Source organism: Heteronotia binoei, chromosome 10 (assembly GCF_032191835.1).
Source record: "Heteronotia binoei isolate CCM8104 ecotype False Entrance Well chromosome 10, APGP_CSIRO_Hbin_v1, whole genome shotgun sequence".
NCBI classification, from domain to species: Eukaryota; Metazoa; Chordata; class Lepidosauria; order Squamata; family Gekkonidae; genus Heteronotia; species Heteronotia binoei.
The window spans coordinates 37,239,774-37,264,159 of NC_083232.1; the positions used below are offsets into that span (position 1 = coordinate 37,239,774).

General features: G+C 40.8%; 1 protein-coding gene across 1 annotated transcript in view; it reads right to left on the minus strand.

Annotated features, from left to right (window-relative positions):
* Window positions 1-222: 222 nt before the first annotated feature.
* LOC132578420 (macrophage mannose receptor 1-like) overlaps window positions 223-24,386 on the minus strand; it is a 79,725-nt gene continuing 55,561 nt past the window's right edge. The window contains exons 19-30 of the mRNA XM_060248413.1: window positions 24,008-24,108; window positions 23,696-23,838; window positions 21,804-21,918; window positions 21,028-21,182; window positions 17,573-17,675; window positions 16,562-16,788; window positions 14,390-14,555; window positions 10,376-10,525; window positions 8,584-8,700; window positions 4,221-4,388; window positions 2,709-2,753; window positions 223-527 (exon numbers count right to left, since the gene is read on the minus strand). Of these exons, the coding sequence (XP_060104396.1) occupies window positions 277-527; window positions 2,709-2,753; window positions 4,221-4,388; window positions 8,584-8,700; window positions 10,376-10,525; window positions 14,390-14,555; window positions 16,562-16,788; window positions 17,573-17,675; window positions 21,028-21,182; window positions 21,804-21,918; window positions 23,696-23,838; window positions 24,008-24,108 (1,741 nt within the window). The 3' untranslated portion in view covers window positions 223-276. The remainder of the gene's footprint in view (window positions 528-2,708; window positions 2,754-4,220; window positions 4,389-8,583; window positions 8,701-10,375; window positions 10,526-14,389; window positions 14,556-16,561; window positions 16,789-17,572; window positions 17,676-21,027; window positions 21,183-21,803; window positions 21,919-23,695; window positions 23,839-24,007; window positions 24,109-24,386) is intronic.

Here is a 24,386-nt window from a genome sequence, read left to right on the forward strand (position 1 = left end):
TCTAATGTTGGCCCACCATTTTGGAATGAATAAACTGCTAAGTCCTGTCAACTACCCTCTATTATCTCAGTTTTCTTTGACCAATGAGAAATAATGGCTTTGTTGATGGAACTGTAAGGAGAACCACATGCAGTTACTGCTGTAAAAATTCATGGAAACTCTGAAATAAAAGGGGGTCACTGTAACTATTTTGTAAATGTAAAATTAATTTTTGGCACAATGTTTCACAAATTTCATCTGTTTATTAAAACAGGGCACAGTTTATATTTCATTAGACTAAATGGCAGCATGTTCATTGTGTTCCATATTCAGCACAAGATCCTTTGTATCACTAGTTCCAGGAGCTTCATCACTATTGAAATAGAGGGAGTTCTCAAAGTTGTCATCTGGCAGAGCCCTCTGACTCCTTTTCTTATAGAAGTAGTAAACGGCAAGAGCAGCTCCAGATAGGATGAGGATCACCACTATAACCACCACTGTAGCTTTGCTGTGGGATGGTTTAGGAATTTCCTCTGTCTTCCTTGGCTCTGTAAATTAATGTAGAATAGTTACAACAGTACAACATTGGTGGAAGTCAGGTACAAGATATATCTGGGTTCTCCCAATTTCTTCTCATTAATGAAACTTTGCCTTCTAAGAGTCAAATAGATTTAGATATTTCTAAATAATGGCATGACTACAGTTCAAATTAAGGTATCTTAAAATACTTATAATTAAAAGCAGCTTCTCTTTAGGTAAACATTATAATATAGCAAAAAGTGAAGGATTCTAGTGCAAGGAGTCTTCGGTCAGCAGAAAACACCACTTTGACCAAAACAAAGATTCTTGCTGCAACGAAGATTCCACTGGTAATGGAGAAGCAATTTCAGATGTAAGCCATAGTCTGTTATTTAAAATGGTGGAATCACAGAGTTGGAAGGGGCCATACAGGTCATCTAGTCCAACTGTCTGCTCAATGCAGGATCAGCTAGAGTATCCCTGACAAGTGTTTGTCCAGTCATTACTTAAAGACTACCAGTGAGGAGGAGCTCACCACCTCCCTAGGTAGCTGATTCCACTGTTGAGCAACTCATACTGTAAAAAAGTTTTTCCTAATATCCTGACGGTACCTTTCTACCCTTAATTTAAACCCATTATTGCGAATCCTATCTTCTGCTGTCAACAGAAACAGCTCCCTGCTCTCCTCTAAGTGACAGCCCTTCAAATACTAAAAGATAGCAATTATGTCCCCCCTCAGCCTCCTCTTCTCCAGACTAAACATTTCCAAGTCCCACAGACTTTCCTGATCATCCTCCTCATTCTACCCTGCATCCACTCCATTCTATCCACATCCCTTTTGAGGTGAAGCCTCCAGAACAGCGCACAATACTCCAGGTGTGACCTGACAAATGCAGTGTTCAATGAGACTATGACATCTTGCGATTTGGATGTTATGGTGAGACTTAAGACTTTGAACAAGTCAGAACACCATGTGCTAATTAAGCACTTAGTGAAATTTCAGAATGTTTGAGAATCCACATAAAATTCCAGAACTGACAGACTAAATATTGGAAATACCGATAAATAGTAATCAGATCTCTGCTCAGATACTTCCAAGGAAGGAGAATTCAGAACATCCCTGGGCAACCAATTCTAACTCTAAACTGCCCTCACTGTTAAAATGTTTAACAATAAGCAATTATTTCTCAAAGCTATAGGTGCTGCCTGTATTATTGGGTGTTAAACCCCCCCCCCCAGATTCTCCCCCACACATAGAGATTTTCTGTGTATCCTTTTCTTTGCTCAGCTTTGTAGAAAGATGGCTACAATCTCTAGATTTAAATACACATACATTTGGACATGTTGAGAATTAGCTATACTGATAACTTTGAGATGAGTAGTTAATGCTGAATTTTAATTAATTAGGTGCAGGTGGGAGTCCCTGGTGTTTGGGCACTCACCACAACAGGCAGTAAGCAAGAAATAAACATGATGTGCCTACATGACCTAGAAGTGATATGGATACATTGGTGACATCAGGGCAACACTCCGGTTTTTGGGCAAAATCTATAGAAGAAGCAAATTCTATTATAGAGTTTTGCCCAAAAACCAGAGCATTGCCCCTTGAAGTTCCTATGTCACTTCTATGTCACACAGGCATGCCACGTTTATTTTCAGTGCTCCTCCCTACTCCTTGTAAGTTCACAGACACCCTTTCACTGCCAGCACATCTGAGGGACCTGGCAATACTACTTTTCATGCTTTGTTTTTTATTATTTTTATGTTGTAAGCTGTCTCAGGCAAGTTTCTGGAAAGGTGGCATAAAACTTTTTTTTTTTTTAAAGAGAGCAACATGTGCCAAATTATCATCTAAAGGACATTCCAACCACCAAGCAGAAGTAGGAAAAGAGAGTGAGACGTGATTGATCTGTTGTGAGTGAAATAGATATGACATTTAAAGATGGCTACCCACCTCAATGGACTCTCTAAGGCTTACACCTATTCCCCAGACTACATAAACCAGGAAAAAATGGCAACTTTGGAGGTCAAACTCCATGACATCACATCCATGTTGAGCTCCCTCCCCTCACCCTGCTCTGCCCTCCCTACAGCAATTTCCCAAGCCAGAGTTGGCAACATGACAATTAATCTAAAAAGATACTCAAAAGACAGCTGACACAAACATTATTATTAGTTTTTATTGTGTGTCTTGGTTAGAAAAAACTTACCTTTATTTTCTGGAAGTTTCACTGTAGTGGGCACAGCTTCTACAACTGCAAGAAAGGAAGACATTTATTTGACATGTGTTCAAAAACTTGTTGCTATATGACAGTATTTTTAAATTATATTGTATCAGAGAATGCCTGTCTGGATTTTCAGACCCCAGAATGCTATAAGCTACCCAGACAACATCTCAACACAGAGTCAGTGTAATGTAGTAGTTAAGAGAGTTAGACTAAGATTTGGAGGACCAGGTTCAAATCCCCACCTTGTGCCATGGAAGCCCAATGGGTGACCTTGGGCCAGTCACACCCTCTCAGTTTAGGCTGTTGTAAGGATAAAATGGAGGAGAGGATAACAATGTAAGATGCTTTGGGTATGAATGAAGGGGAAAAGTAGGGTATAAATGAATTAAATATATAAATACATAAGAAGAATACATCCCTGCTATCCTTGTTGCTATGCCTTCTTATTCCACCACCCCCCCCCCACACACACACACACTGTTCCTCTCTAACAGCCACATTGCTCCAGTGGATAAATATTTTGCAGATGCTGGAACTGAATATTAGATCAAAACGGCACCTGATCAAATATTAGATCAAACCGGCATATTAGACCGACTGCATACAAGTGCCTTGATTTCATTTGATAAACCTTTCCTGATTATTCTGCTGACTTCCTATTTCCATCATCATTCCAACTTTGCATTGGAGCTATGTCCCATTGTAATAATAATAATAATAATAATAATAATAATAATAATAATAATAATAATAATAATAATAATAATAATAATAATCTTTTAAATACTGAATGGAGGACCAAAGCCAGTTTTGGATATATTTCTCTCTAGCCAGTAGTTAACAGTGCAATCCAAAGAACACTTTCCTGGGAATAAGTCTCATTGAGCAGACTTTAGTAGAATTCTGAGTAGACCTGTTTAGGATTGCACTGTAAATCAGCGGTTCCTGTAGCAGCTAGCAAGTGGTGGTGGAGAAGGCCTTTCTTTCCTAGGCTTGGTTATTTTGAGCAACCCTCTTGTTCCTCTTTTCCATTAGATTCAATACTTCTTTGAAAGACCCTGCTGCAGAGAGTTTTTGAATGCTCACTTGCATACCACTCCTTTGAAACTGTAGCAAGCATGATATTCCCACAGAGTAAATGAGCAAACAGAATTAAATATTAATTAATTAATTAATTTTTTTATTTACTTTAAATTTATATGCCGCCCACTCCATGCGGACTCTGGGTGGCTCACAGTCATAATACAAGCAATAACAATACCTTATAATTATAAAATCAAAACACATATAACAATTTATAATTTAGACTTAAAAATGGTGCTATAAAATTTCCTACATAGGCGATCCAGCTTCATTTCAATTCTTAATTCTCTGTAATTGCTCTATTAGGTGTCATATCGATGGATGGTAGCATTCAGCGACATAAGAGTGTCAGCGCCTTCCACATTAGTTACTGTAGGCCTGCCAAAAAAGGTTGGTAATGCTATCACTTACCTTTTGGTTTTTTACAAATATATCCAGCGTAGGAAGTGCAGTAAGCATTATTCCAGGTCCCTGTTGAAGCATATATTTCCACACAGTCCTCCTCTTTATTCAGTGATGGCTCTCCTACATTCCAGTTGACAAAATCCACCACACTGTTGTCCAGCCACAACCAATTGCCTAATATTAAATTAGAAAACATACTGAGAGAGTGGGTTGTAATAGGATTCTTGCTAATTTCTGGCTTGTAGTAAAGCAGGACCATTTAATGCTTAGTTTCCTTAACATATGGATTCTGGCCATTCAATTATCCCTGTCCTTTGTATAAAATTTTTAAAAGTTTCTCATCAATGCAATATTTAAACAAATTAAAAGTTGCATTTGTTTTATACTCAGCATCTTGCCAGAGAACTATTTTCCTTAGTGAGGAAAACACAGTATGCTTTATCCTACCACTCGGCTCAGTGAATTTGGAACATTCTCTAGTGAAGGCAATTTTTCCTCTCCAGTACTGCAGTCCAAGTTCTGCTCACAACCTGAGTTCAATCCCCACAGAAGCTGAGTTCAGGTAGTCAGCTCAAAGTTGACTCAGCCTTTCATCCTTCCAAGGTTGGTAAAATGAGTACCCAGCTTGCTGGGGGGAAAGTGTACATGACTGGGGAAGGCAATGGCAAACCACCCTGTAAAAAGTCTACTGTGAAAACGTTGTGATGCAACATCACCCGAGAGTCGGAAACAACTGGTGCTTGCACAGGGGACTACCTTTACCTTTAGAGTTACTACCTTAAAGTGGAGCTTGGAGCTCTCCAAAAACCACAACTTATCTCCAAACTACAAATTCAGACCTCTTGGAAGAAACAGAAGCTTTAGACTAGAGCTCCTTCCCACCCCCATTGCCCCTAATCTCCAGGACATTGCCCCTAATCTCCAGGAATTTCTCAAGTCAAAGTTGACAACACTACTCTTGGCAGAACAGCCTCATCTATGGGAGGAAACTTCCTGGGACAGCACAAGTCTCCCCTTGCTGAGCAAAGTGACAAGATACAACCCACTGGTGCCAGTATGTTTGCCCCAGTAGAGGAAACTGCAATTGTATGTGTTGTTGTAAGAGCTATTTTGTAGATATGATATAGGATTTTGAGCATATTTTGATGAGAGGGAATATTCAGAAATAGTAGTTTATTATTATGAAAAGTTTCACAGTAGGTTGGTATGATTTTGATGCATGGTGCGTTCTGTGTATTTGGCATCTGACATCGTGGTTCTCTTGTATTATTAATCAGTGGTACAAATGGCAGTTCCAGGAAGCTGTTTGAGGCCCACTTCATATATGATCATTTCTGAACATAGATACAACACTAAAAATACATTTCTCTGTAGATAAGAACCATATGTGCATTGAGAACAAGAATTAAACTGCAGCTTCTGAATGCATGTCATATAAACGTAGCTAATTTTCCAATATACCACTAGGACATATGTGTGTTTTCTGATATGTGTGCACTTGTACTTAAAGAATAAGTTGACTCCAGCCAGCTTTATAATACAATCTTACTCAATTCCACTGCTTACTACAGCCCCAATCCCACATGGCTTTTGTCCATGTAGGTCCCATGATTCCCAGCACAAGGGGATGACACTTCCTCTTTATTTTTTTACCATCCCAGTATCAGATGTGTGTGTCAGAACCATCCCAGTATCAGATGTGACACAACTTGCAGGCAAACTTTAATGGCGGAGCAAATTCAGCTGCTTCATCTTATAAGACCCATTCTGTGGAACATTTCTCATTTCTAGACATGACAGGCAGAACATACAAACTTATTTATATTCTAGTCACTTCATATATAATTTATTGGGAGAGTAGAATATACATTTTTGTTCTATAAATATATTCTGATCAATATTGTGCATTGTTTCTTCAACAATAATTATCAAATTAGATGAGATGCTGGGAGGGTGGCCAGCTTTTAAACTGGTCCCTCAAGCAGTCCTTAAATATCAGCATGATCTGTGACAACTTTCAGGTAATGTTATTTACCTTCAGGGCATGAAAAGCTTCGGTTGCCTACGTCCACTCATAAAACCTCTACTAAACCACAGTAATCCATGCAATGGTCACCTCCAGGACAGACTACTGCGATTCATTCTACATGGGTCTACCCTTGTGCCTGACCTGGAAGCTCCAACTGGCCCAGAATGCAGCTGCACACGTCCATATGCGGACCCCTTGTACAGCACACATTCAACCTGTGCTGTGCAAGTTGTGCTGGCTTCTAGTGGAGCACTGGATCCAGTTCAAGGTCCTAGTTTTGACTTTTAAGGCCATCAGTGGTCAGGGACCCACATACCTTTCGGACTACCTCTCTTAATATCCCCCTGGAAGAAGATTGTGCTCTAGTAACAAGAACCGTCTGGTGGTTCCTGGCCCAAGGAAGATCTGGCTGTCCTTGACTGGAACTGTGTGCTGGAAAACATCCATGCCATATGGGAGTGCTTGCAAGGCAGAGATGTTCCACCAGGCATTTGGTTGAGGAAAGTGGCAGTCTGCACTCTCATAGTTCTACCTCCCCCTCATTCCTCCACATCCCCCCTCCCCAGAGGGAGCTGATGGAAAATGATGGAAACTGTAAATGTGTCATTATATTGTATTGTTCTGTCACTGTTTTAAATATTTTAATGTTGTTTTAATCATATTGTCTATTGTGTTCTACCTTGATGTAAGCTGTCCTGAATCCTGAGCCCTGGGCTAACAAATCGAATCAAACAAACAAACAAACAAATAATAAAAGAACAGGGTAGATGGCCCAGGCTAGCATGATCTCATCAGATCTCAAAAACTAAGCAAGGTCAGCCTTGGTCAGTATTTGGATGGGAGACCACCAAAAAATACCAGGGTTGCTACACAGAGGCAAGCAATGGCAAACCACCTCTTGCCTTGAAAACCCCATGGGGCCACCATAAGTTGTGACTTGGTTACATGCTCTACCACCAAAGGAACAAGGTGTTTGTTCTCTCTCCAATTAATAAAGCTGGCAGGTCTATGGCTGAAGTTCCCAATTGCTTCTTCCTAAACAGCAGCCATGCACAGTCCTGAGTTGCAAAGAATACTGTGCAAAGGGATGGCAATTAACTCCCCCATGGGCTATATGTCCAATCTTTAACTGCAAAACTCATATTTGATCTATTGGAGCCAAGTATTTAACCTCAAATTTATTTTCATTATGGGTGAAACATTGATGACATAGTGGAGACTTCAAGAACATAAAGTATAGTTGAAGCCTTCATTTGTATTTGCCAGCAGGGATGGACATGAACATAAACATTTCAGTTTGGGAAGGTTTCTGAACCAAACTCTGAACTGAGCCAAAAACTGCCCAAATCAAACCAGCCAGTTCAGATCCCCTTTCTCCATCAATTGTTAGGCTGAAATGGCTGTCAGGTGCACCCACCCACCCACAGTTAAGCAGAAATGGCTGACCATTTTTGAGGTTTGTTTTGCTTCCCCCTGTTTCAAAGTGGGGAGAAGTGAAACCGATCAGTGAAAAAGCTCACAGCCATTTAAACCTAACATGTGAGCTGCAGATCCCCACCATGCAACTTTTAACAGCCCGAAGCAAACTGGACAAGAGTTTGGTAAATGTTCAGGGAAGTAGGGTTGCCAATCCCCAGGTGGGGGCAGGGGATCCCCTGGTTTGGAGGCCCTCCCCCCGCTTCAGGGTCGTCAGAAAGCGGGGGGAGGGGAGGGAAATGTCTGCTGGGAACTCAATTATTCCCTATGGAGATTTATTCCCATAGAAAATCATGGAGAATTGATCCATGGGTAGCTGGGGCTCTGATGGGGCTGTTTTTTGGGGTAGAGGCACCAAATTTTCAGTATAGCATCTAGTGCCTTTCCACAAAACACCCACCAAGTTTCAAAAAGATTGGACCATGGGGCCTAATTCTATGAGCCCCAAAAGAAGGTATTCCTATCCTTCAATATTTCCTATGGAAGGTAGGAATTGAAAAGGTGTGCCGTCCCTTTAAATGTGATGGCCAGAACTCCCTTTGGAGTTCAGTTATGCTTGTCACAGCCTTGATCTTGGCTCCACCCCTAATTTCTCCTGGCTCCACCCCCAAAGTTTTCTGGCTCCACCCTCAAAGTCCCCAGATATTTCTTGAATTGGACTTGGCAACCCTACAGGGAAGGCACCTTTCCCAAACATTGGTTCTGGGGCTTTGAACCAGGCCAAATTCATAACAGGCCATATTCGTGACAAAATTCATGAACCAGTTTACACCAATCCCTATTTGCCAGTACTTAGCCTGTTAGAAAATATTTAAGATAAATATTTGTTGTTTCCATATGAAAATACTTTTTTAAAAACTGTACCTTTCACATTCCTGAACATTGCTATCCAAAATGTTTTTGTTTTACTTTCAAGTTGTTCTGTGTTTTCTGTTATAAAACGTGCTTCCGCTGCATCAGCTATTGAAACTAGAAAAGCATCTGAAAAATATCAGTGAGAGAACATATGAAGATTACTAAGATGAGCTATTAAACCAAAAGCATTGATTTTTTTAAAGAATGGTTACACTCCTATTTCCTTTTCACTGAGGTTGTGTATTAGTTCAAGCATTTTATGTTTTGATGGGATGTTTATGGGTTTTCACACAGGACCACTACATGGTATTTTTAGTTTTTCACTCCTTGTATTATCTATAGAGTTCTATGCATTTGAGAATGTTTTTGTTCCACACTTTGAAAACCTCTCATCCTTGAATGGGAATATATGTTTAGTCACTATTAACAGGCACAGTTCTTTTGCCTAGTTCTACTTCCTGGCCCATGACCATATGCAGAATCTACAGCACAGCCCTTTTCTTTACCATTCTCACTCCACTCCATCTCATTCTTCAATAAAACTGAGAGGGTCAAAAAGCCTTATCAATTGCTTTGGCAAATTGTTCTTTCTGCCTCTTTTTATAAAACTGGTGTTCAGGGATGGTGCACATAACAATAGTTAAATTTTAAAAGAAACTCACAAAGCACTTAATGATATCTGTTGAAATGCTTCTTATTGTGGTTCCAATCCCATTGAGTATATGGATGCTGAATTTTAGCCTAATCTTGTTCTAAATTCTTTATGGTCAGCTCAACATATTATCATCACTGAGAAACCACAGAACCAAAGTATTTTCTTTCTTTTTTGGTTCAATAATTTGTAACTCTCTAAACTAGGGTTGCCAAGTCCAATTCAAGAAAAATCTGGGGACTTTGGGGGTGGAGCCAGGAGCAAGGTTGTGACAAACATAATTCAACTGCAAAGAGAGTTCTGGCCATCACATTTAAAGGGACTGCACATTTTTAAAAGCCTTCCTTCCATAGAAAATAATGAAGGATAGGGGCACCTTCTTTTGGGGCTCATAGAATTGGACCCCCTGGTCCAATCTTTTTGAAACTTAAAATTTGGTGCTTCTGCCTCAAAAATAGCCCCTTCCAAAGCCCCAGATACCTGCGTATCAATTCTCCATTATTTCCTATGGGAATTTGACTCCATACAGAATAACAGAGTTCCCAGCAGGCATTTCCCTCCCCTCCCCCCATTTTCTGATGACCCTGAAGTGGGGGGAGTCCCCACCTGGGGATGGGCAACCCTACTCTAAACACAGATATAACCTCAAGTGTTTGGATGCTCCGGAGGGTGGCTAACATTGGAAAGAACATGTATACACACCCACACACAGTGAAAGAACTGAGTGCGGGGGTGGGGGTTATTATCTGCAGGTAATGTGTTAAATCCAGCCTCAAGAAACTGGACCGGGATCTTCACAGCAACCTCTGTAGGTTTGCTTAAGGAGATGTAAAGCTGAGTGTCATCAGCAATCTAACTCTAGATGACCTCTGCGTATAGAGATTAGCACTGGAAATAAAGTAAACCCTTGGGATTTCTCACATACCAGGTCCCAGTTAGTTGACTCCACTAATAACTGTTAGCATTACTTGCGTTGAGTTTTAATTTCAATTTAATTATATTGCGTTGAGTTTTAATTTCAATTTAATTATATTGCATTGAGTTTTAATTTCAATCTACTTTGGAAACCATTTGGGCTAAAACCTGGAATATAAACCAAAAATGTAATTATAAGACAACTTTGCATTTTTTTCCCTCTGAGTGACTTGCCTAATTTTAAACACTCTAATGATGCTCTGGCCCAAGACTTTTTAGATGAGGATTCAAAGTAGTAGCAGTGGCCACGAAAAGGAACCCAGGATTTATCTTCTGACTCTGGACACTTTCCTGGGAGTTGAGGAGGTTCTGTAGGTGCCTTCACTGTAAAAAAAGAAGTTCCATGGAAAGCATTAACAAAACCAGACAGCGCTGTCTAGACATTCATGCCACCACAGCTGTGGCCATACTATTGGCTTGTATCCCAGCACTCAATAGGAAGCTTTTGAAACCTTCCTCCAGCCTAAGGAGACTTCTTCAAACTTCATTCCCATTTTTGTTGAAAAAAGAGTCAGAACATTAGCAAACCCACAGCAGAGAATGGACAATGATTCATCAATCCACAATGCTGAGACACCATGAGCCACTACTATCAGAGTCAACTAAAAGTGTATCTCAATTTACACTCCATAGAGGACAGTACCTTTATTTTATGGCTGGCTTCAATTATATTCTGAAAAGATATTTTTATATACTGAAATCTTGAACAAGGATGGAGGAAACACTAAAGGCATATGTGCATTCATCATTCTTCCAGAGAGATGCCTTAGGAGGTCATAGTCAGAATAACTGAAGCAATTTGTACCTCCTCTTGATTGGGTCCCTAAGCTAGATGCGACTAGGATGCTTTCTGAGATTGTCCATATCCATTTTTGTCCCTAGATATGGAGCATAGAATTAGCAGATCTTATTTTGGAAGTGAGACTAATTAATTATTTCTTTTATTTACTTATTATTCACTGTAGTTTATATCCTCCTTTCTCATTAAGCCACTTAATGAAGAAATCCCCTGCATTATAATGGTGCTGCATCATGGCCAAGAGAATGAAGATTGCTGATTCAAATTTCAGCTACAAACTCACTATTTAGTGACTGTAGATAAGCTATTCTCCCAGTCTCACATATTTTAGGAGAATAATATTATATTTTTCCAGGACATCATGGAGGTTAGGTCTATCAAGGGCTACTAGCCACGGGAATCTCCATATTCAATGGGAATAAATCTCGGAAATTCAGTGGTAGGAGGTAAGTACAATCCTATGCAAAGTCACTCTAGTTTAAGCCAGTTGAAACCAGTGGCCTTAGACTTGGGCTACTCTGCATAGGATTGCACTGAACATCAGTGGAAAGCCTTGGCATCTATGGGCAACTCTATGGGCAACCAGAGCAACTGGTTGTCCACTGTGGCCGTTTTCGCACTAGCGTTTACTCCGGCGTAGCACCCCATTTACCTCCGGATCTTTTCCTGGTTTTCGCACCTGTTGCTCCGGCGCTGCGGTTTGCTCCGGCGCTGCAGGGGTTTCACGCCGGAGTATCTAGATCCACCTCCTTCCGGAGTTTTTGAAAACCTCCGGATCCACACCGGATCCACTCCTCGGAGTTTGCTGTGGGAAATCCATCCACGCCGGATCGACTGCTTTGTGGGCGTCACCCTCTCCCTTTCCGTCCTCCCACCCCATCCACCCCCTTGGCCAATCATCAGCCGTTCGCGGCGCTTCCCAAAAGTGCCCGCACGGCCATTTTTTTTTAAACTTCATCTTTCTTGCGTAATAGCGATATTTCGAAATTAACAAATAGAAAAAAAAACCCTCCTGGAATACCCTCAATTGCCACTTCAATTGGTTTCGTTAGAATTTTTTTTTATTATTATTGACTTTAGTTGCATTATTTTGCTGTTGCGTTATCTCGCAACTACATTATACATTGTTGGGGGGGGGGGAAATCTAGTGCCGGCGCGGGCCAAAGCGTTCATGTACGTGTGTTTTAAAAAGGCAATGCCTCCCTCAGCTGTGCCACCAGGATTTCTGGACCTGCACAAAATCGCCATGTATAAAATGGGAAGTTGGAGTCCTGCATTCTTCTCCCTGGCTACATTCCGCTCGGTTAGAAAATAGACGCGAGCTCGCTCTTCACACGCGCCACAGAAGGGGAAGGAGAGAATGGGGCGGGGGGGGAGCTCTGGCGACAGGAATCAGTCAGGTCCCCGTTGCAAGCGCCAGCCGGGGAGGGGAAAGAGCGCGGAGGAAATCCCAGCTTCACCACCCGGGAGGGACCGAGGCTGGGAAGGGAAGAACCTGCCACACACACACACACTAGTGCTGGGAGGCTTAAATGTAAAAGCTTTCTCCAGTTTGAGCAACGTGTAGTGTATCGCCATAACCATTTCGTTATAATGCAACCATTTCATTATGCCGCAACCATTTCGTTAGTTCGTTAGGTCGCCGTTGCAGCTGCAAGCACCAGCCGGGGAAAGGGCAGAGCGCGGAGGAAATCCCAGCTTCACCACCCGGGAGGGAGCGAGGCTGGGAAGGGAAGAACCTGCCACACACACACACACTAGTGCTGGGAGGCTTAAATGTAATAGCTTTCTCCAGTTTGAGCAACGTGTAGTGTATCGCCATGACCATTTCGTTATAACGCAACCATTTCATTATGCCGCAACAATTTCGTTAGTTCGTTAGGTCGCCGTTGCAGCTGCAAGCGCCAGCCGGGGAAAGGGCAGAGCGCGGAGGAAATCCCAGCTTCACCACCCGGGAGGGAGCGAGGCTGGGAAGGGAAGAACCTGCCACACACACACACACTAGTGCTGGGAGGCTTAAATGTAAAAGCTTTCTCCAGTTTGAGCAACGTGTAGTGTATCGCCATAACCATTTCATTATAACGCAACCATTTCATTATGCCGCAACCATTTCGTTAGTTCGTTAGGTCGCCGTTGCAGCTGCAAGCGCCAGCCGGGGAAAGGGCAGAGCGCGGAGGAAATCCCAGCTTCACCACCCGGGAGGGAGCGAGGCTGGGAAGGGAAGAACCTGCCACACACACACACACTAGTGCTGGGAGGCTTAAATGTAATAGCTTTCTCCAGTTTGAGCAACCAAATGGCGCAACCATTTCGTTATAACGAAATAGCGTTAGTCCACACAGCCAGCGGAGGCGACTGGGGACACCCAGACGACTCCGCGGAGCGCGCTGAGCACCCGCCAATCACCATCAGTGGCGGGAAGTTGACATCCAGATTCTCCACTGTGAATGCTTCTGTTAACACATAAAGGGCTGTGGAGGATGCTACAGCTGCAGCCAATCCATAAGCAGAAGCGGCACACGTGACGCTCTTGTTACGTTGTTATGTCCTTACGCAACCAGACTTGCGCTTAAAAAAAAAATGATTGACAGGGCATCGAACTCAAGTCGATGCCAGTGGGAAAACGATTTGAGCCGGGGCTTCAGGGAAGGCGACTCCGCAAAGAGTCACTAGTGCGAAAACGAGAAAAATGATCCGGACATAATTGCGCCGCGGAATAAGGGGAGCAAACGCTAAGTGCGAAAACGACCTGTGTGAAACAGGATGCTGGAATAGTTGTATAACCGGTCTCGGCCATCAGAGATCTTCTTATATGACAAACTAAATTTTATTGTGATCATGTATATGAAACACTTTGAATATTGAAAGCACAACAGAGCATTCTTAGCACAACAAAGCAGTATTTTTATAAATACTGTAATATTATAGAAATCAGTGAAGTATTACTGGGTTATTCCGAAATACCATTTTTCTGGCAGAAATGGGTATTTCCCCATTTCCTCCTTCTCTTAGCATTGGGAAGACTAATCACAAGCAGTTTGGCCTTAAGTCAGTTAAAAACCAGCTTCTCTCCTATTCCCTCCATTATGGGGGTGGGGGGGGACCTCATTTGGAAGCTGATCAGAAAGTGGAAAAACTGGCCATGCCTGTGGAGAACTGGGCATCTGGCAACTCTATCTCTTTGTAAAAATTTCAAAACATTGTTTTCTTTCTTTTTGAAAAAAGTATTATTGGCTTTGTTTGATATTCTGCCAGGGGCAGAATTTTGTGAAATATGAAAGTAATTATTGTTTATCACAAAAGGATTTGAGCATGTACCTTGTTAGATTTAAATCCACCCAAATGACAAACAGTTCAATGTAAAATGAAAAAAATCGTGCATTACTTACTATTGGACCATTTACACAGGGAGAAATAGTTTTCATTACATGATGCAGTCTTCCACATTCCATCAACAGCCAAATACACACAGCCCAATTTCTGTTTTGGTTCTCCTGCAGCCCATTTAGTGTACTTCATTTGGAACTTATCAATCCATGTATATTGTCCAGAGGTCTAAAAATTAATACGTGATGGATAAGAGGCACTAGTGATTATCATGAGAACATTGGGAAGAGAAGTTTTTTGTTTATTAATCAGGTTTATACCTCACCTTTCTGCTTAAAAATGCCCTCAGAGCAGCTTACAGTAAGTTTTTTTTTTTTTTTAAAATTACATAAAAACTAAAAGAATTCAGCTATGGAACAGCTAAACAATAAAAAATAAATAGCATATTTAAAAAACACCAGGAATCAACTCAACAACAAAAAAACCTTATAAATATAGCAACAGGATATTACCTGCCTGCCCCCTTCAATGTCCCTAAAAAGAAAACTTCCACAAGTCCTCGAAAACATAATTGTTTTAAGAGACCTGAACAGCCATCAATGTGGGCAAAATCTGGATCTCAAGGAGGGGGGGGGGTGTATTCCAGAGACTGGGAACCATGGCAAAGATGTCCATATAGTTTTATTTTTTACAGAACTGTCATGCAGAGATGGCCAGTCCCAAGGTCTTAATGTGCAGGCAAGTACATACAGATGCAGGACTAGGCCCTCAGACACCCTGGTCCAAGGCCATTAAGAGCTTTAAAGGCTCAGAAACAAATGATGAGCCAATATAGCTGTTGCAATATGAGGGGAAAATGATTCTACAGTGAATCTTAACCAATATCTTGAGAGCAAGTTTGGTGTTGGTGTAATGGTTAAAAGTTGCGGACTCTATTCTGGAGAACCAGGTTTGTTTCCCAACTCCTGCACAAGCAGCTGCTGGTATGACCTTGGGTCAGTCTCAAGTTCTCAGCAGAGCTGTTATCTCAAGAGCAATTCTCAAAGAGCTCTCTCAGCCCCACCTATCTCACAGGGTATCTGTTGTGGGGAGGGGAAGGGAAAGTGATTGTAAGCTGCTCTGAGGAAAGCCAGTTTGGTGTAGTGGTTAAGTGTGTGGACTCTTATCTGGGAGAACAGGGTCTGATTTCCGACTCCTCCACTTGCAACTGCTGGAATGGCCTTGGGTCAGCCATTGCTCTCACAGAGGTTGTCCTTGAAAGGGCAGCTTCTGTGAGAGCTCTCTCAGCCCCACCAACCTCACAGGGTGTCTGTTGGGAGGGAAGAAGATAAAGGAGATTGTAAGCCATCCTGAGACTCTGATTCAGATAGAAGGGTGGGGTATAAATATTTAAAAAAAATTAAGAGTGAAGGGAGGGACATAACTCCTCCTTCTCTTATTCACTGCTGCTGTTGTGTATTGGTTGTTCTGACTGCTGGTTTATTATGTCTGGTAGTTGACCTTGAAGCATTCTTCATTGCCCTCCAGGACCCTAATGCCTACATTCTCATTGGCTGTTCTTTAGAACTAGCCAATTGGGACACAAGGCATTTCTCTCAGGAAAAGCAAATGAAGGATCCTGGAGAGACCTATAAGGTGGATTGCTGCCCACATAAGGGGACATGTTTAACTCAGGCCAAATGTATATAAGGAGTGGTGTTGCCTGTTTGAGTTCAGTTCTGCTCTTGTTCAATAAACATTCTTGCTGACCTCAAGCTCGCTGAACTCACTATATAATAGCTGCCTTCTGTACTAGCTAGAATTTCCAGATAATTTTGAAAGGCAACACCTTGTAGAACAAATGAGTTCGCCATCCCTCAACTAGACTATCCAGAGGATGATATCTTGTGCCATAGTAAGAAAGCACTATCATGAATAGATGTTCATTGTAGTAATGTCCCTGGAACATCTCACTAACTGTTAAAGTAGATTAATTCTGATTTTGCTGCTGTCCACTAGGAAGCAGCAGATCACAGTTTAAAATACCTTGTGGATATTTACAAAATAGCATGACATAAGGCAATCTAATATATTCAGGTTTAAAAGGTATACTAACTAAACATTAAATGCATTGCACCAATTGAGTTACATTATCCCATGCCTGAGATTAGTGAAGAATATAAAAAACACTTATGTAAACACAAATAGAAAATCATGCATATGCTACTTTATGGGCAGATGTGCAGTCTACTTACCATATTGCTGTTCAGACCAATCCATACAGGCCCATTATATTTCAGCATCCGTAGCCAAAGGACTGAGTTGACGAAAGGATCTAAAATACTGGCAAGATCATAGTCTTGTTGTTCACAGTTTTTCTGGGCATCATTCCAGGTCATTTTGGCTTCACTAAAGATGTAGCTACTATTACGAAAATGGAATAAATGTACTGGTGTGGCTGATGGAACAAAGGATTTGGGGTCTGCAAAACATAAGAATAAGAGAAGTCATTTGGACCAGGCCAATGGCCCACCCAGTCCAGCACTGTGTATCACACAGTGGCCAAAATCCAGATGCCATCAGAAGGTCCATCAGCAAGGCAAGCACTCAAAAAGCCCTCCCACTATTTCCCCCAAAGCACCAAGAATACAGAGCATTGATACTCCAGACATAGTGTTCCTTCTATACATTGTGGCTAATAGCCACTGATGGACCTCTGCTCCATCTTGAAGCTCTCTACACTTATAGCCACCACAACTTCCTGTGGCAGTGAATTTGACATATCAATTACTCTTTGGGTTGAGAAGGTAGGAGTTAAATTCAATGAAATGCTCTTGCCAAAAAAGATAAATCCATTTCATAAATTGCAAGATGTAAGAAAAAGATTCAATGTTGTGGGCGTATAGAGGCTTTATCAGATAAATATTCATTGGAAGAGAGTGATTATGTCAATTTCAACACTGGGTGGACAGTTATTTTGCTATTATTTGAGACTCTAGAGCAAAATTTGCCTTTTTTATTCTACAGCATAATACGGAAGTGAATGGAAATGGCAGCTTGCAGGAAATTAAAAATGTAAACCAGCTGTGGCAAAACTGGAGAAGCACTGTTCTAGATACTCATACACTGTTCTACATACTCATAAACCACTTACCAGTAATTTAATTGAAGCATATAGGAGATAATGGAAAGTCTATTGAGTTTTGGATAAATTAACTTTCTCTTAGTGTATGGAAACTGGTCAACCAGCTGATGGGAGTACTTACCTGTGCTTGTTTGACATATATAGCCTTTCTTGGACCCACAGTAAAAATCATCCCATATCCCCACTGCTTTAAGAGGTCTGATTTTTATTGCAACACAATCTTCCTATAAAGAAAGAAAAACAAGAACCAAATATAGCTAGGGAAGATCACTCATTTCCCTTTTACCTATACAGAAGTAATTCCAGAGCTGTCAGAGATAAAAGCAAGAACTTCAGATCTTGTGTTGTGCCAGGCTGGGCCACAGACTCAGAGTTCTATCTTTGCACACTCAAAGGTGACTCTGTTCACCCAGGCAGGTAGTTCTCCTAACACAACAGGGCAATAAAAGACAAACTTCCAAATCAAGCTTGGTCTATGTAAGGCACTACAATCAGCATAGTTCTTGTCTGCTATTTCTGATCCAGTCTGCTGAGCCTGGAATCAAAACCTCATTTTTCTTGTTCCGTACCCTGCTCCCACACCACTGTGCTTAGTGCCCAGAATCATGACACCATAAACACCCAGACTTGAATCTGCAAGTAAGATTGCTAACTTTTGGTTAGGAAATCCCTGGAGATATAGGGATAGATAGACCCTGGGGAGGTGGGGTTTGGAGAGTGGAGGAAACTCAGTAGGGTATAATTCCATAGAGTTCACCCTCCAAAGCTGCTGTTCCCTCCAACAGAACTGATATCTGTAGTCTGAAGATGAGTTATAATTCTGAAAGAACTTCAAGCTCCACCTGGAGGTTGGCACCTCTATCTGAACATACATACAGTTTAGATTTGTTTAGTGCCCTTCTCTGAATTCACAGAGCTCAGGGCGGTTAACAGCATTAATTGTATAATTTAAAATCCAGTTAAAATAACTAAAAAATGACATCAGAATGATACCAAAGCAGGCATGCAATATGCATTGCTGACTTGCTATAAGCAAAAGAAACAGGGGAAAGGGAGTGCCAGTAAGATGGTACCCATTGCTGTCCTCAGCCAAAAGCCTGGAGGAACATCTCTGCCTTGCATAAACCTGTGGGATTTCATAAGGTCCCGCAAGGCATGGATATTGCTTGGCATCAGGTAGGAGCCAGGGCTGGTGCAGAACAGGTTGAATATGTGCAGTCCATGACATTCTTGTTAGGACTGCACTACTGCATTCTGGACCAGATGAAGTTTCCAGATCAGTCTTAAGGGCAAGCCAACATAAAGCAAGTGACCATTGCATGAATTACTGTGGCTAGGTCAGGGTGAGACAGAAAGGGGCCAATCACCTTGTCTAATGATCAAATGCCAGCTTGGCAATATTCATGATTTGGGACCCCATATTTAAAAAGGTATCCAAGATCACACCATCAAGAGTGGGAAGTTGGGACTTGTTATCCACCCTGAGCCTGTTAGGGGAGGGCAGAATATAAATGCAATAAAATAAAATAAATACTCCTGAATCCGACCCACCCAGCCACAGAACCTCCATCTTAATTGGATTCAGTTTCTAATGAATCTTTCTCAACCACCCACCACAGCCTCCAGCCCCTTGGCCAGGTTTTGTGGCGCAGTGTCCAGGCAGCCACCCATCAACAGATACAACTGGGTGTCATCAGCATACTGGTTACAAAGACTAATAGAACTGTGCCAATACATTACTCCAAAATTATAACTAAAACTTCATATACTTGCAATTCTCATTCATTCTGCTTTCTTATACTTCAAAAGTATGGTAATGGCACACATTTAGTCATTACAAACAATATATCCTTCAGGTTAAAGAACTGTACGTCTTACAATGATTAATTCATTTACATTAAAGTCCATTATTAATATTGAACTGTATATCCAGTTTTTAAAAAATCAATAATCTGTTCAGTAAATAAAGTTAATTTCTGAATATCCAATATAATCCAAGAAAATCCAGATGAAGGCTGTGGAATGTGCTCTTTATTTTATATAATCTTCTAATAATGAACTCTAATCTATATTCAAGTGTTACTCCTCTCAATGCCAAATCTGGACATGAATGCCTTGCAGTCCACTGCTCTCAACTGCTCTATATTGTAGACACACATATCTATCTATCTATCTATCTATCTATCTATCTATCTATCTATCTATCTATCTATCTATCTATCTATCTATCTATCTATCTATCTATCCCGCCCTCTCCGCAAGCAGACTCAGGGCGGCTAACAGTCAATCACAATTTAAAATTACAATTTAAAACAATAAAAATTAACAATTAAAATACATTTCATGGTGCTACTCAAAGTTCAGTATAGGTGGTATCATAACTTTCTTTCTTCTGACAGTGATCTTGTGGTGGATATAATGCCTCATAAATGATGTCGCTCAGCAGTGTAGAGTGGCAGTCCTCTCCTGTTAGATATTAAAGGCCTGTCAAAACAATTCATTTTTACAGGCCCTGCAGAATTGGGAGAGATCCCGCAGGGCCCTTATGGCCTCTGGGATAGCATTCCACATTGTTGGTGCTGCCACTGAGAAGGCCCTAGCTCGTGTGGAGCACAGTCTGGCCTCCCTTGGTCCAGGGATAGATAACAGATTTTGCATTCCTGAGCACAGTGCTCTCTGGGGAACATATGGAGAAAGGCAGTCCCGCAGATAGGCAGGCCCTCGACCATATAGGGCTTTAAAGGTCAATACCAGCATCTTGAAACAGACTTGGAACACAATAGGTAGCCAGTGCAGCTCTTTCAGCACCAGTTGAATGTGCTCCCAGTGAGGAAGCCCCATTAACAACCGTGCTGCAGTGTTCTGCACTAGCTGTAGTTTCTGCACTAGCAGTGTTCTGCACTAGCTGTAGGAACAAGGACAGCCCCATGTAGAGAGCATTACAGTGGTCTATTCTTGAGGTGATCATAGCATGGATCACCATGGATCACCATAGATAGATATGCTCCAGAAAAGGGGCCAGTTGCCATATCTGTTGCAGATGAAAAAAGGTGGATTTGGTAGTGGTTGCTACCTGGGCCTCCATAGTCAAAGAGGACTTCAAGAGCACCCCCAAGCTCTTGACTTTAGGGGCTGGTATCAATGACACCCTGTCAAGAACTGGCAAAGGGATCAAACAATACTATATCACTTGCTGATGGACTCAGTCCTCTTTTCACAGACTTCAACTGAATGTCTTGATTAAGTGCAGGATACTTTTGAAGTATATGAAAGAACGAATGAGAATTGCAAATATATGATGTTTTAGTTTAGTTATAATTTTGGAGTAGTGTATTGGCATGGTTCCATTGGTCTTAGTATTGTAGATAGATAGACAGACAGTCAGATGTATATATGTGTGCACACACACACGCACACACACACAATCCAGCCACATGCTATTTTGTCCATTTACGTTGCCTTTCCTTTTAAGCTTGTGACTCTAATTTTAGGCCTATATATTGAAGAGTCTCACAGAAAGAGGTGTAAAAATTGAAGCAGCAGCAGAGCAGTACTCAGATATAATCAAATACCCACCGATGTGCCATAATGAGATGGCGACGTTTCTGGGTCCCAGTTGGTGTATTTGACTGCTCTTCCACTGGTCCAGAGGAACATTTTCTCTTCATTGAAATCATTTAATCCAATCCATACATCATTTGAGAAATTATTTAATTGGAAAGTGAGGAAGGCTAAAAAAAGGAAGGGGGGAAACTCACAGGCATGACTAATATTTTGGGATGCCATTTATCCAAACAAGCTTTTTTTGTAGTGCTGAAGTTTGGCATGAATTTGAAGATTAGCTCATTAAAACCTGAACAAGAATTGGGCAATGTGAGAAATGAAAATGCTATAAAAACTGGAAAAGTATGTTCAACAAAAGATTTGTTATAAAATATCAAACAGCAAAACTAAACATACTTTTCCAGTTTTTATAGCATAGTATTGCCCGGTCTTCCTCTGGTTAGTAACATGCTATAGGCTTCATCTTACCTATTTGCATAATTCACATTTATTTTATGCAGAGTACATGTAATGAATGGAAGATATATAACTGTTACCAGTCCCATTACTAAACCTTCTATTTAATATTTTGAATTCTGGTTATTTACTTCATTTATAGCGCACTTCTCTCCCCAATGGAGACCAAGTGGCTTACATCATTCTCCTTTCTTCCATTATTGTATGTAGAAGTATACCAGAGTACAAGAAAATGCATGAAATATGTATGATTAATGCCTTTCCAAAGAAAATGACAAAATAAGCAATGCAGTGTTTCATAACTTTTATCTCCCACCATAAGTGTATCACACCTTGCACACGTTCATTAAGAATGGTAGCTAAGTTTCCTCCAAAATTAATACAAATTTTTCGTGCGCCATGCCAATCCTTCTGGTCTTTCTCCTCATAGCCAAATAATTTGTAGCACTAGAAAAAAGACAGAACAAAAATGGTGGTTTAGGAATTCTCAGTCTACATCATTATTACTTGGCTGCTATTTTATCTTGGTTAATGAATTGGTTTAATCAAAGCACAGATCAGATCTCAACTACAACTAATCATTTTTTTTTTGTAAAAATGCCAGTTAGTTTGTGGTTGTGGCTGAAAGGGGACAAAAGACTATTTTTATGCCCTTGGTAATCTGTTGGTTGAACATCTGAGGAATATTCTGGACAGAATTTGTAGTAAACATTCCCTGCCACCTTCACCATCCCCAGCTCTGGTGGTAAGGAAATTGAGAACTAAATTACCAACTAATGTATCAATCTTAGTAATATGGGAGGATAGTGGATTGAATTTAGCAGAGAATAACCAAACTCTGAAACAGTTGCAAGTCATAAATACATCGCTCTTCTCCTAAATTTGCAGGTTAAAAGTTATCTTTTTTTTCAGTCCAAGACGAAAGACGATATGGAAACAATTTACTAACTTGGAAAAGTGGTTAGTGGAGGAAAAGAACTGGTTTTTTTTTCATAATCCTATCCTGTTCATCTGGATTAAGAATGCCAAAGCAATAAAAGTCTTATCAAATGTAGTGTAAGCCTCTGGCCCATGTACTAAATCCTCAGGTTTGGCATTATGTAACACTGCTAGGTTCAATGATGATGATGATGAGGAGGAGGATGTTATATTTTTATACTACTTTCCCCTGTGAAATAGGGCTTAGGGCGGTGTACATCAGTATAAAACATTTACATAATAAAATTATATTTAAAAACCATAACATATTATAACATTAGTATCTACAACTGATTAGTACCTAGAACCTCATTGGGGGTGGGAGGCAGGAGAAGCAGGAGTGCCAGCCAGATGGAAAGCCATTGCTGTCCTCAACTGAACACCTGGCAGAACATCTCTGCCTTACATGCCTGCAGAACTGCATTAAGTCCCACAGGGCACAGATGTTATTCAGCAGAGAGTCCCACCAGGTTGCATTATATGTCATTACAATCCAGTTAGTGTTTATTTGTTTGTTTGTTTATACCCCGTGTTTCTCCCTAATAGGATCCAAAGAAGCTAGATACAGGTTGGGACACTCCTGGAGATTTGGGGAGGGAGTCTGGGGAGAACAGGGACCTCAGTAGGGTACAGCGCTACAGAGTTCACCCTCCAAAGCATCCATTTTCTCCTGGGAATTGCTCTCTGTAGTCTGCAGAAGAGCTGTAATTCCGGGGGATCTACAGATCCCACCTGGAGCCTGGCATCCCTAAATACTATGCCAGTTTTAAAGACTGGGACCCCAAATGCTTCTCCTTGGGTTCTCATCCTTGGCTCTTCAAATCATAATTTTCTCTTTCGGATTTTCTCTACAGTATGGTCATTAGTGCTCCACTTGAATTTTATGCCCCTGCTTCCCCCAACAATTTTACATACTGAATGATGAAGAAAAGGACATGATATAGCTTATAAGATCTAAAGTTTAGTCATCAGGTTGGCCATAAGTAAATGAATGGCAACGAAACTTAGAAATGATTCTTTAACTGTTAATAGAACTTTACTCCATGTTAAAAGTTTAAAATATACAGAAAGGCAAACAGAAGACCAGTATCACAACACAATTATGTTTATAGTTCATGTAATACAACTCAGAAGTAAGCTCCACTGACTTCAGTGGATTTACTTCCTAGAAAGTGAGTTTTGGATTGCAGCCTTGGGTTTCCAAAGCTGCTTGGGGAAAAAAAAAGAAAGAAAATTACCACTATACCTGATTTTCAAACAAAAGCCATGATTCTGGACATCCTCCTGGAATGGAAGGTGTAGTAGGAGCAGCTGTTGCATTGACTGAGCTGTTGTGTCTCTCACATATGTAAGGCTGCGGGTAACCACAGTTTATATCATTCCAAAGCCCTGAACATGAGAACACAAGTCATACAATGTGAATCATCTGTCATAAAAGAATGCTGCTGAATTTCATATATATTAAAATGGTTAATCTAAGCATTGTTTTCAGGAATAATTCACCCTGTTTTAACCAAACAACAAAGCAGAAGGTATTGGTGATTGCCAAGTAGCCTACCTGTGTTTTTGTACATGACCACACAATTTTCATCATTGTTTGCAAAGTTTGGTTCATGGGGTGCCCAAGCTAAATAGTTCACAGGGCTTCCATCTAGCCAACTAAAAGACAAATTAAATATTTACTTATATTGTTTCTTCCAACATGGTTAATATTATTCAAGGTGGGAAGGTAGCACTTTTCAAACAAATATTAGATAAAATAGTTTTTAAAGTAGTAATTCACCTCATCTCCATTCAAGTTATAATAGTGTTTTAAATGGTGAAACGAAAGATTCAGAATATACTGTATTGGAACCTACCACTCCCTTCTACAATTTTTTTTTTTTAAGAATTTCACTGAGAAATTTATAACGGGAATTAAAAAAAATGATATGTGT